This window comes from Bombus huntii, chromosome 16, assembly GCF_024542735.1.
Source record: "Bombus huntii isolate Logan2020A chromosome 16, iyBomHunt1.1, whole genome shotgun sequence".
Classification (NCBI taxonomy): Eukaryota; Metazoa; Arthropoda; class Insecta; order Hymenoptera; family Apidae; genus Bombus; species Bombus huntii.
In genome coordinates, this window is record NC_066253.1 from 4,015,620 (window position 1) to 4,029,827 (window position 14,208).

The 14,208-nt window shown below is 38.5% G+C and overlaps 1 protein-coding gene across 6 annotated transcripts in view; it reads right to left on the reverse strand.

The window, feature by feature from the left end:
• Positions 1-14,208, reverse strand: part of LOC126874601 (adenylate cyclase type 6) — a 97,299-nt gene that overhangs the window by 17,344 nt on the left and 65,747 nt on the right. For all 6 annotated transcript variants that reach the window (XM_050636837.1, XM_050636835.1, XM_050636838.1 and 3 more), the window contains 4 exons: positions 9,913-10,062; positions 3,442-3,563; positions 1,498-1,590; positions 1,065-1,211 (listed from right to left, as the gene is read on the reverse strand). In XM_050636837.1, the coding sequence (XP_050492794.1) occupies positions 1,065-1,211; positions 1,498-1,590; positions 3,442-3,563; positions 9,913-10,062 (512 nt within the window). The remainder of the gene's footprint in view (positions 1-1,064; positions 1,212-1,497; positions 1,591-3,441; positions 3,564-9,912; positions 10,063-14,208) is intronic.

The following is a 14,208-nucleotide window of genomic DNA, read 5'->3' on the forward strand; positions in this document are numbered from 1 at the left end:
GCAGTAATTTGTTATTTAGTATTAAAGTACCTTGCTCAATCGCGTCAATCGCGTTGCTTCGTAAGCTGCCACGGTTTTATAGCAATTTGAAAAACTGTCCGTTCGCGATGGACGAAAAGAATGGTATTGGAGAGTCTAAACCGAAACAGAGCCGGCGCCAGGGAGAACCCGCGCCTGAGCTGCCGGTCGGACGTGCGTGTGCTGTTGAATCGCTAGCGGTCGGTAAAGTAAAATTAAGAAATACCATGCTATCAACGACACAGAATATAGCACTGACTGTAGTCGTCATGAAGCGTAGCATAAGGGAAATAACATAGTGTCGCGTGTCTATATTCAAACTCTGGTCAACGACAGTTTCATCGACGAATTTTCTCCGGAAATAACGAGATACAATTTAGAAGGTGATAATTGTCAATTAATTCGATTTCCAGTGGCTATCGAGAATTAGAAATTGGAAATTAAAAACGAAAAAATGAAAAATTAAAGATTCGCAACAATTACATGCGAACTATTTCTCACTGACACTGACTTAAAAATCCGAATGATCATCGTGCAATGGCAATTTTATGGATTTTAATTATTTTTTATTTCGATTGGAAAAATGCTTCAAAGCGTAAAACCCTTCGACGTAATATCACGTCTGTGTATTTTAACTATCGATAATTTCATCGTTGCAGCTTCGTCGATAGGAGGAAAGAAGCAAACGCTATTGAAATCGTCAATGATCGTCATGAATTCAATTCGCGGCTGTGAAACCACGTCGTTTGATTGCAATTTGAAATTGGCTTGGCAACTAAGTGATTGCAGATTTTGGCATTAGGTGGTATTGACAAAATCCGCACTCACTTAGTTGCCAACACCACAGAGAAAGGATTTTCGTTGCTAATTCGTTAACAGTGTCAGTAGAAGTGATTTTGGTTAGCGCTTTGCAGAGGGAAAATTAGCGATGAACGTGTTAAGTTGATGAAAAGGGTGAACCAACGAGGCTCGTGTGATAGGTCAGTGATTAAAGCTATAAAAAAAATCGGATGCACGTATAGCAATTAATATGACAAAAGACTCACGTAATGGCGCTAATCATGTCCAAACCCATTTCCACGCAACAACGAGCGTGATCTGGTCTCGGTTCCGGAAGTCCAGAGACACAGTAATAGCAGTCGCCGAGTAGTTTGATTCGAAGACAATGGTGCTCAGCCGCCAGCGTGTCGAAGCTAACAGTAACAAACAGATTACAGAATTTCCATGCGAATGATTCCTCCATTAATTAGAATAAATTTTCAATTTCCAAAGAAAACTGAAGCAAAGATTCGATCGAAACGTTCTAACGTAAAATCAACAACTCGTATAATTGTTTAACGAAATAACGAAAAAATATTACGAGCAGCCTTGATACAAAATTTTAGTAAATTATTGATTAATGAAATTCTAATAAAAAAGAAAAATACATAGCATAGGAAAAATAGAAAAATATTAAAAATAAATATAAAATAGACTAACCAGGCAAACAGTTTATTCAACAGCCTGACGACTTCCTCGGCAGTGCACTGATCCGACAACGAAGTAAACCCGCAGATATCGGCGAACAGAATGCTAGAAAATAGAACAAATGCAATATTATATATTCTTCGGTATTATATTCTAGTCGTTATTATATCAGCATGTTAATTGGAATTCGTAAGGGTAGTAGATGTCGTGCGACTTAACGAGCCTCGAGTGGCAGATACGCGTTACCGTAACGTATAATAGACGCGTGTGTCAGCCTGGTGTATAATAGAGTTGGATGCTCAGCTGTTTCGCCTCACTGAATACACCGTGCCAGAATTATTCAGTCAGATACGCGTGTCTATTAATTTTCACATATTTTATTAGCAATCTGATACAGTAGCTTGTCGTATTACACGAATTTTTATATATAAATATAGCTATATATATATATATTGGGTTGGCAACTAAGTGGTTGCGGATTTTGCCAGTACCACCTAATGACAAAATTCGCAACCACTTAGTTGCCAATCCAACAGTAACGAATTAACTGCGTTACATGGGATTTTGTGTAAAGCAGTTAATTGTGTAACATATAATAGATTGTACGGTAGAATAGGATTGATTTGGACTGATAATTGTCTTTCTTTCGAAGAGTTTCCAAGGAATTGGTTTCGGTAGATTTCTATTTTCAATGACTCAGGAGCAGATACTGCATTGTCTGTATACTACACAGTAGAAGAAGAGTGGTTTAAGCAGACAGGCTTTTCTTCCTTTGGCAAAAGGAATTAGGTTTCGCTAAATTTTTGATTGAAACGTCTGAGATGTTAATACAATTGGTCTAATATATAGTGCAGTTTAATTGGTTTCCAGAGACAGACGCCTTTCTATGGATGAAGGAACTAGCTTGGTACAAGTCTTATTTTAAATAGTCGATGGGTAAACGCGCAATGAGCTGAGCGCCGTATAGTAGAATGTGATCGATTTGGTCAGACATGTTTTCCCTTTTTGAATAGGAAACGCTGTTTGGTGGATTTTTATGGTAAATTATTACGCAATGAATACAGTGGTCTGTTTATTATGCAGTAGAATATGAATGAGGTCTGTAAATAGGTTTCTTTTAAAGAAGAAGAACGTCGCGGTAGAATATGGTTAATTCTTACAGAAAGAATCCCTTGCATTGGAAAAACTAATTGAATTCGATGAATTTGTAATGGAATACATTTAGTTAGTATCGTACTTTAAACAAACTTGCTCCTTTGAAAAGAAGGATTTAAACTCGGTAAATTGTACGTAGTATTATTTACGAAGACTTCAGTTACCAACCTTACGGGAAAATTGATCAAATTTCTTTTGGAATATCTTAATCTTTCAGACAAGAAGTCTCAAACCTCCGAGAAAAAGCTCTCAAACCTTCAAACAGAAGCTCTCAAACCTTCAAATAAAAGCTCTCAGACCTTGAAACAGAAGTTCTCAAACCTCGAAACAGAAGCTCTCAAACCTCGAAACAAAAGCTCTCAAACCTCGAAACAGAAACTCTCAAACCTTGAAACAGAAGCTCTCAAACCTTCAAACAGAAGCTCTCAAACCTTCAAACAGAAGCTCTCAAACCTTGAAACAGAAGCTCTCAAACCTTGAAACAGAAGCTCTCAGACCTGGAAACAAAAGCTCTCAGACCTCGAAACAGAAGCTCTCAAACCTTGAAACAGAAGCTCTCAAACCTTCAAACAAAAAGTCTCAAACCTCTGACCGAACTATCTCAAACCTCCAAACGTGCAAGTCTAATTTCATCGACTTAAATGTCCGAAAGTCAGTCAAACTGTGCAAAAACTATCGTCAATCACGATCAACCTGAACTTTATAACGACGCTAAATCTCTGAGATATTTCTTCTTCTCTTTTTATTTTTTTTTTTTTTTTTTTGATATCTTCGCGTTTGGATACTCGAAGCGGTACTCACCTGACGTTCTCGTGCCTTTGAATGTAAATTTTGTGAAACATGGTATCTTTCGGCTTCCCTGCGATGTCTGCCTTCATCTCCATGGCTACGTGGCGTGGCAACACGCTCAATAGAAGCCGTTCCTGCAAAAAAATCAGAGAAAATTCGTCGTCGTTCATCGCGTACAGCCTCTCGTCTACGACGTTCGAACAGCAAAGAGCAAGGGGAATGCAATTTCCTCGCATCGCACGGGAAATTCATGGTCCCTTCCTCGCATACTTCGCGCAAATATCCCAAGGGATTGCCAGATTAGAACCTTTCTTTTTTTCTATCATTTTCTACCTTTAACAGCTGTTCGAATATATCTATTTTCGGTATTATCGGTCGTGCAATTGGAGAAATTAAAAATTATAAATATGAAAGACGTAGAAAGTATTCTTTCTGAAATATCGTACACTATGTGTACGTCGTAACGTACTTTACGTCATCCTGATTGCAAGTTATTAATATTATTAGCTTGGCAACTAAGTGATTGCAGATCTTATCATTACCACCTAATGACAAAATCCGCAATCACTTAGTTGCCAACGCAATAGATATTATTACGAACGAACGATACAAATCTTTCAACGAAACTGAAAGTTTACTTAAAGAAAAGACGAGAACAGGTTGCTGCATCAGAATATTCGCTATTTCTATAACTTCGAACCACTCGAATTGGCTGTCTATCACTTTATCTCTAAATATTCTAAGAAACTTTCTCCCCACTGACGACTTACACCACTTTCATCATCACCGGCACGTGTTTCCACCCTCGTCGAGGATCTCCGCCACGTTCAAACTCGTTCTGCCAGTCGCGCCCCAGCCCTTGCCACAGAAACTCGCATAATTTTCGCGACCGACAAATACGAAAACGAGACTGCTGATATTGTCGCGAGGAAGCCGGTCGTCAGCTGCTTTTTTCGCTAGGCGTGATCGAACGATTCCAATGGGATGTTTCCTTTTACCAGGTGATCCTTCCGTTCGTCGCTCGTTGTATCTCGCTCAATTTCATACGAACTATGAAATATTCAGGTCCGATCGTTACTTAGTCTGGTTTCTCTTGTTACCAAGCGCACGGATACCGTACGCGTCGTAGAATCTGAAATTACAGCGGCCCCTCACCGCGACTAATTTGACGCCGTATAAATCGATCAGCCTTTCCGCACACAACAGGTTGCGCGCACCTGTGCTGTGTCACGTGCGATCACCTATCGTTCGTGATCGGCCAATACGCACGACCTCTTGGCCGCTATTTCCTATTGCAAGTCACGTAACGCTACCTTCCATTTCATTCTGACCAGGTGTCGGCTAGCTTCATTCCTTTGTCGCCTCGCCGTATTGCATTTCCTGGATTCTCGTTAGACTTCTCCATTGCTCGATATTCTCAGTTGATTAAAATTTTCAATCGAGATCGATTCTTCTTCTCCCTCTGAACGGTTTATCGCAGCAACTTGTAGCTTCGGACAGCTACACGGCCAGCTGTCTCTGACGAGTATACTCGTCATGAAGAAGTGGCAGTACTTTGAGTTATGACGAATATACTCGTCGTGAAGTGATGACAGTATTTTGTATTATGACGAATATATTCGTCGTGAAGCGATGATAGTATTTTGTGTCACGACGAGTATACTCGTCATAAAGAAGTGGTGTTACTTTGCGTTATGACGAATGTATTCGTCGTGAAGTGATGACAGTATTTTGTATTATGACGAATATATTCGTTGTGAAGCGATGACAGTATTTTGTGTCACGACGAGTATACTCGTCATAAAGAAGTGGTGTTACTTTGCGTTATGACGAATGTATTCGTCGTGAAGTGATAACAGTATTTTGCATTATGACGAATATATTCGTCGTGAAGCGATGACAGTATTTTGTGTTGAGACGAGTATACTCGTCATAAAGAAGTGGCAGTATTTTGCGTTATGACGAATATACTCGTCGTGAAGCGATGACGGTGTTTTATGTCACGACGAGTATACTCGTCATGCGTGAAAAGTAGTTAGAATCTGCTGTCTAAACTGCAGTTTAGCGATTAACACATACTCTGAGTTTGACGAGTATACTCGTCATCTGTCGTATGTAAAGTATTCGTACACTCTTTAGAATAGTAAAAGTTTCTTTAAAATTGACCTGTTTTTCGAAATGTCAGAGGAATTAGCTTGCGAAATTTTCTTGCGCGTCGTCTGGTAAATTAGCCTTTCTGACTCCTCGAAGAAAGCTCGAATCGTTTGATCCAATTCTTAAAAACTTATTCTGTTCTTAAGATATTCGCATACGCGGTGTAGATGGAACGTGTAATGAAAAACATATTTCATAGAACGTTTAGAGTCCGACTTTTTAATTTTCTCGGAAGGAAATTCCATCTTGAACGCGATATATCTTGTTGCGAGAGTACTATGAAAGAACTTGTCGACGATGGTTGCCGGTTTAACAGCGTATCGTAGCATCGTGCCGAAACTGCATACCACGGAACCATAAATTCCATCGGTATACGCGAAACTTATGCAAACTGGCAACCTTAAAATAAGAAAAATAAGGGAAGCCAGGCAGTTCTAAGCAACGACGATCACGCATTGCGCTCGTTCAGGCCAGAAATGACCCACTGTTGGCCACGTGAAACTGTGTTAAAATTCACGGAGATGCAATTATTTCCTTCGTGAATCGGTTGATCGTTCGAATAAAAATACTGTCAATTCGAAGATAGGTAGAACTTGACCTTTCCCGATGTTTTCTCGATCGTGAAATAACACCGTGACAAATTTTTCTATCGAAAAATACCTTACTACCTGCCTGCGGTTATTTGCTTGCAAGCTAAACTTTTGTTGCGACGGAAATTTGAAAAATTGGATATTGGATGTTTGGAAGACGCAACGTTGAAAGTTAAAACTGGAAAAGCGGAAATTGGTGAAGCTGAAAGGCGAAGTTGGTAAATTAAAATTCGAGAAGTTACAAAATTGAAAATTTAAATGGCAAACACGAGAATCAACGAGTCAAAAAGTTGCAAAATCGCAAGCTCGATGCGGGAAACGCGAAAATGTAGGATCGTGTATTTGGAAATCCGAACGATAGAAATTGTGGGAAATTAAACAAATTCACCCTTCGATAATTTCTAATCGAAGTCAACCAAATTCGTACGCGTTGCAAATAATATACACACGATATCTCTGCACATACGTAGCCTTCTTGGCAAAAATTCTCACAGTATCACCAATCAGCCAAAAGGAAAACAGAAAGGACAATTAATGTTGCAATTAAACTTTTCGATTGAAGTATTGGGATAGGAAAAACAACCGGTCTGACCTTAGTACTTTAGCAGGTGAGATTGAACAGCTTTCACTTGGTCATCGGTATGCTTTAATTTCGTGCTGATGGAAGCTCTTCGCGAACAAACAAAATTTCATCTCGTTACGAAGAAAGTAATTCGGTTCTGTTGATGAAAACAGCGCAAATCGATCTTCTATTTCATCTGTCTTCTCCACCAGTTTTCCTATTCTGTTTGTATCGTGGTATAAGTATAAACCGAGGAAAACTCGATGTTGCACCGCAATGGTAGAGCCTAACAACGCTATTATCGATAAAAATTTGTTTTTCAGGGTATTTGTTCGTTGTAGCCATTCAAATTGTGCCAATTCTTCATATTACGAAAAACAAAGGAGATATTTAGGTAGCTTCTTTTAGCTGAGACACCATGTATGCTAATCGATTAGGTTCAAGTATATCAAGTTCCTTATACTTGTCATAGCCACTGTACGATATCTTTCGAGTTACTTTAGATACACTGTGTGTATCATGAAACTGAGGAATTGGAGGAAAGTTAGGTTAGAATGTTGCCATCTTGAAAAGATTTTTGATGAACGTTTTTCGTGCAGCAGAGAATGTTGTGTTCTTTTGTAACGTTAATAAGTGTTAATAAGTAAGTTTGGAAGCACTATGTGTGCCGAAGAACTGAGGAATTTTAAAGAAAACTAGGTTAGGATTTTGCTACCTTAGAAAATTCCTTGATAAAAAATTTAGTTGCAAAAGAGAACGATATTACGTACATTTGTAGTATTGATAAGTTTATAGAAAGTACTACGTCTGTCATGGGACTGAAGAATTTAAGAAAAAGCTAGGTTAGGATTTTGCTATATTAGAAAATTCCTAGGTGAAAGATCTGATTGGAAAAGAGAATGATACTACATATATTTGTATTAGTAAGTTTGAAGGAAGCACTACGTCTGTCGTAGAACCGAAGAATTTAAGAAAAAGCTAGGTTAGGATCTTGCTACCTTAGAATATTCCTTGATAAAAAATTTAATTGGAAAAGAGAATAATATTACGTACATTTGTAGTATTGGTGAGTTTGAAGGAAGTATTCACTGCGTGTACATAGAATTGAAAAACTTAGAATTAGAAAAGTTAGAATTAGATTAGGAATTAGGTTAGAATTTTGAATATCTCGGAAAGCTAGCTAGTGAACGTTCTTTGTACGTAGGAGATTTCTAGCGATACAGCGTGAATTTGACAAAATTGCACAAATTCAAATTGAGAACGTGTTTGTTAGAGGCAAGATATCGAGCGAATGAAGCCAAGGACCATGTGCTTGATAAACAAGAGACAGCTACTAGGACAGTGGTGGATTATTATCGCGTCAGGTCACGGATACCTGATTAAAGCATACAATGAACCTGGTCACGGCTACAATGTCCACTGGAATTATAACCGATCTCCGATAAACCATTATCTTCAGCAGACTTCCGTCAGTTGCCCGCTATTATTTCGCCTAGCTGCTAAAAATAATCTACCTGTTGTTAGGTTAACTACCTCAGAAATTAGAACCTTCGCCCCTCCCAACGAGTTAAGTTAATCACCTTTAATTAAAGTTGAAACGTATCGAGGATAACTAGCCGTTGATAATTCTTGAAACTTCGTTTAGCAGATAAAAACGATAAGTCTGATTCGCAACTAGTTACTCGTTTTAATATTTCTCTATAGATTTCTTTAAATAGGTTTGTTCGTAACGAGGTTAGGTCGTTCAATTGTATTCGTTAAGACGTGAACTTGCATAGAAATCAGCGATCTACTTATCGCGATTTCGTTTCGAATTTTCACGTAGTTTGAACGAAGACCAACTTACTCGGTAAATTATTGAACAATTATTTTCCTCTAGTTTGAAATCACAGTAAATTAGAAAATGTCGGGCAAATAGTTCGCTATACGTGGCTGACGATGATGATATTAATAAACAATTAGTGAAGTGCATTAATTATCGAGGTGCACAGGCAGCAACGGGGCAGGTTTGATCATTAGAATTTCGTTAGTTTGCTCGATCGAACTGGCTCTGATTAAACTCGTTATTAGTAACTAGCCGATTTTCCAACCTGGTAATATTAATGTTCCCCGTAGAATACTAAATATCGGTGTAATCGAGCAGCAATTAACGTTACTTAACGTAACGCAATTACAAAAAATTGTATCCTGCATCGATACGATTTTTGTTTTCATTTCTTTGTTGTCCTATCTTTTTAATCTGTTGCCGGTCCTCTAATTTTGTATTTCGCTGAATTTTTCGCACGGATAAATTTACAAATAGAGAAGCTTGTTTCTGGCGTAAAAAATTCGGAATTGTGTTTCGCACGATGTTCCGCAGGTGGAACGTTTAAAAATATGTAAAACAGAGATTTTATTCGCCAACATTTCCCATGGACTCCGGCGTGATGCAGCTCTTTGTCAAAAAACGATTTTCATTAAAACAAGAGATAAAAGGTTGGCTGGCGTTATGCGAATATTGTAATAATATGGCGCATTGTGTTATGGACATTGTATTAAATACTTCGCTGTGCGTTATTAACAAGTTAATTCTCAGTTAAATAGCATCGTTCCATAGCACATCGAAAGGTATTTGAATTTTCAAAATATACCTTCCTTGTCCAGAAAGAAAAATTCGGTAACGTTTGCCCAAATGAACACTTCGGATAAAAGAACGTAAATTTGGCAGATATCGAGAAATAGGTGAATTTAGGCGAACCTTAAATTAGACGTATTTCAAAGCTAAGTAGATTAAGTAAAATTACTAATTTTTGATCATTAGAAATCCGAAGCTCCATAGTCGGAAACTCGATCAATTTCTAATTGGATAAATCAAGAAATTAGGGTAACTTGCAAAATTGGCAATTTCCCAATTAAAGAAATTACCAAGCTGAGCAAGTTTACAATTTGATAAATTTCCAATTAAATTTCTAAACTAGCTACGCCCTTAATTCAGATAAATTTCCAAATTGGACGAGCAGATTTTTAATTTGTTAAATTCTGAAAATCTCTACAGCCATCGATATACCAAATTCACGAGAGACTGTAGAGTTCCCTCCGCTGATGGAGCTGCGACTTCTATCGTTGCGAATAAAAGTGTGGTACTTTGTCTGCACGGTCGGAGAAAGATAGAATTTCATAGAATTTCGCGTACGATACCTGTTGCTGATTTTCTCTCTGTGTAGTCAATCGAGCTTCGACGCATTGCCTGGTTTCCAGGAAGGCTTGCCTCTGTGCCAGTTCGCGGGGATGATGCGTCAGAACGCCTGCCATATTTGTCCCACCCACTACCACGATAGAGCTTAACAGCTGAAATAGAAAATTGAACATTCCATAGATATTTATAGTTTGCAACGTCGAAATTTCCAAGCTTTTGCTACGCCTGTTCTATACTAAGCTACGTATACCGCTATCTAATAAGCTGTTACACGTCTGATCGAAAATTTGTTCGCCAGTGATGAGCAGAAAGATTCGTTATGAACGAGGCAACTGTAAATTTAACGCTTTCTTGCACAGTATTGGGTTGGCAACTAAGCGATTGCGGATTTTGTCATTGGGTGGTAATGAGAAAACCCGCAATCATTTAGTTGCCCACCCAATAGATCGACAGACTGGAATTATCCGCAGATGATCAGAACGTAAGACTTGGAACGTAAGTACTGAAGCGATCGAAATGGAAGTGTGAAAAATTGTGAGGGAAAACTGTGGATGAACTGTTAGTAAATATGTCATAGGTAATATTAATTAAGGATATCGAATATGTTGCAGGAAAATTGACAATGTCGATGTAGTGACATATTTCTTCGTTTTGTATTAAATATATCGAGGTGTAAGTGTGTTGTCCGTGATAATTGTGGCTGCTGGCTGTAGAATGTCTTGCTGGGGTACTGCTGTATTTTCTTCTCATTTAAGAATCGTGGAAGAAAAATCGGACCACGGGTGTGTCACGTAAACCTAAGAGTTGGTTGATGAAATTAAATAGCTGAGTCGTAACACAACTATTAATTTTGTTTTAATTAAACTTTATTACGAATTCTGCAATCACAATGTAACACACACTGAATTAACATAAATCACAATTCACTCCAACCACGTTATGTAAGACTTGGTTACAACGATACGTTAAGTACGCGACTGTTATAAGGGTAGAGACCGGTAAGGATATGTTGACTATTCCAAGGATACAGAATAAGTGAGTCTTTCTGGCGATACTGTGTCTGAGGAAGCTTGGGGATGGGTGTGTCTAAGGACACGGGACTATCGGATTTGTTGATGACAATTTTGGTTAAGGAAGCGAGGGCAGTAGACACCGTCTCCGATTGAATGATAAGACGGTTGGTGGACCTGGAAGGGTTTTAGCCGCCCCGGCGAGAAAGTTGCTAACGGAACATACCGGATGTGAAGAAAACCAACTTTTTAGGCTAACACGTGGTAGACAATAAACGTAAAGGGAAATCTAAGACAGGAAATACTCGCTTGGTCCGAAGGACCTTAACTAGGAAAAGTGCCAAGATCCCTGGTGGGTACGTAAGACTATCGAGGGTGCGCACCAAGAATGTGCAGACATCTGGGTGCCATCCTGTCCGCGGTGCGTGGCCTGGTCTCTGATGTGAATCGACGTTACAGGTGCCGAGATTTGAACCCGGGTCCCGAACGTTCGTAACCTAAAGAGTCTAGTTAGTGTCGAGTGGTGGTATTTGTGCTGTCGAGTGCCGTCACAATATGATGTTCTAATTAAATAATTAGATATATAATTATACCGTTGCAGCGGCACGTGAGTCAACGGAAGATTCAAACCCGAGTGACCCATATTGTTGTGTTTTGGAGTGTCAACATTGCTTTGATTTGCTAGTTTTAAAAGTATTGGCTTGGCAACTAAGTGATTGCGGACTTTGTCAATACCGCCTAATGACAAAATCCGCAATCACTTAGTTGCCAAGCCAATAACATACACTGACCATTACAATTTTGTCACTCGTCCCTTGAATAGACTAACACGTTCAGTAGTACTGCACTGTTATGCAACATGTTGGCGACGGCAAAGCGCAATATACGTTCCCTTTTCAATTGATGCTTTTCAAGAGATTTTCAGTTTTATTGGACAGAAGTAGATTCTCTACAGACAGTGAGAATAAGCCGATTAAGAGGTTCGACATAGTCGAAGGGGCAATTTCAACAGCGGATTAGGAGATTGTAAGAGTGGGATCAAGTGTGCAGCTAGAAAGAGGTTCTACAGATAAGGAGGCCGCTATCAATCCTTCCTTAAAACGTTTAGTTGATTCTCTTAAATGGAACACGAACTCGATACGATTGAAACGCGAGTCATTCGATCGATCAAGAATTTACTCTTTTCCAAATCAAACACTTTATCGAGTTTTGTTCGACAAGTACTCTCTTGTACATGTATTTATATATTGAGTTTTTGTTTGTAAATTGGGTCTAGTTTATATATTTATGCAACTAAGTGATTAAATAAAAAAATAATAATTAAATAATAATTAAATAATAAATAATAAATATACTCGATCTAATGCTTGGACGCGAGTACAATTTTGCCAAGATGCGAATAAATATTTGCCTCTAAGATTTTAGACATCACCGAAATTAATTAATTGTTGCGTAGGAAATTTGCGAAAATTATATAATCTAGCACCTAGTGTCCAGAAATTTTTAATTGTCGATATAATAAAGATAAAGAGTCGATAAGATTGATATAATCTAGGCTCTGGAAACATTTGGAATTTTCGGAAAATCTGAATAAATTTTCGCCCAGTAAGGCGGAAATTTAAATAACGTAGAATTTAAAAACAGCTGAAATATTATTAAATTTTAGCGAGAGTACAAATGTATTTTCGAAACAACCGAGATTCTACGAAAATGTCGACGAATTTTTGCCTAGCAAATACCATATTCGCTATCTGAAATTTTATATCTGTTAGAATCCAAAGTTTAGACATACTACGACGTTTACTTTGCTCTTCAGAAACTCGTTAGAAGAGAAATTTCTGGTTAGCGAGTTGAAAATGTAGAGAATAGACTCTAGAAGATCTCGGCAAATGGGAAATTTCTATGATCCAGGCTTTAGACGCTGTCAAAATTTGACCAAGATCCCCCAAAACATTTATCCAGCTTCCATTTTTATCCTTTGGAAATTTCTCGAACATGTCAAATAAACTTTCTTCGTGGCGAATTTTTGCGATCACGACCATTGGACGCGGTGCAAATTTCATCCACGTCTTGACAAATTTTTGCTTCGCAGGTGTAAAATCTATACGCTCTAGACGTTTCTTTACACAGTGGAAAACTTATACACCGTGGAAATACAAAAGCAAATTTGACCAGAATCTCCATAAATTTCTTCCTAACAAATTCAAAATGTCCAGTCTAAACACCATTCTAATTCCGAGGAAATTTCGCTACTCTTTTGCCTGCCGTGTATGTATATGATAATAAAGGCAAGTTCACATCGAAATGGAAATCTAAAGGAAACACCACAAGTGGGCAGCGCCTGTGCCGAAGCCTGTGCCTGGGATACATCAAAGAGATAGGAGTTGTATGAGCGTCAAGTGTTTCCTGTTGCTAGATCGGTACAGGCATTTAATTAGCATGGGCTTCGCAATTAGTATGGCCACGTGTATCGAGCCGTTGGCAACTTTGTAAATTCAATAAACCGTCCGGCCTTTGATCGGCCCTCGCTACTTTTCGTTACGGAAACTTCCGTCTGTCCAGAGACTGACAATTTCTACTTTCGAATACAGGCTGATGAAAAAAAATATATTAAACCCGTGGAATATAATTTTATTACGTATTTGTCATCCTTTCAGCGTCCTTCACAATGTTATTATTTTCTTCGAATCAACCGACGATACAAAGATTTAATTAGCATATTTTATTGGCAATCGAAACGGAAGAAAAATGATACAATTGCGGAAGAGCTAATACGAAGTAATATTTTCCAACAACGAGTGCATTTCTGTAATACATATTTTATTATCGCAGTACAAGAATGTACATATTTTCATAGTGTTCATGTATTCGGTTGGCAACTAAGTTGTAGCGGCGCATGAGTCATAGGACGATGCGAACCGAGAGTGACTCGTGTTGTTTTGCCTCGAGACATCGACACCGTCTCGACGTGCGAAATGTAATAACAAAAAACCCCGGACAAAACAATATCGCCGCTACGCGTAACCGTCTGCCGGAGTCGAATTTCAACCTTCTGGTACTCTCTCGACTAGTATAAACAAACGAGCACACGCTCTCTAGGACAGAGAGTATCTAATATCCTTATAACGAGTAGCATGGAGCGAGCGACGATTAAGACGTATTGTATTAACTCTGTACTTCGTATTAAGAACGATTTTTAAATACGTTTGACCATAACAAGTATCAACTCGTTTTACCATTTGAAGCAACACGTTTAAGCATCCACCACAAAGTGACTGCGGACTTTGT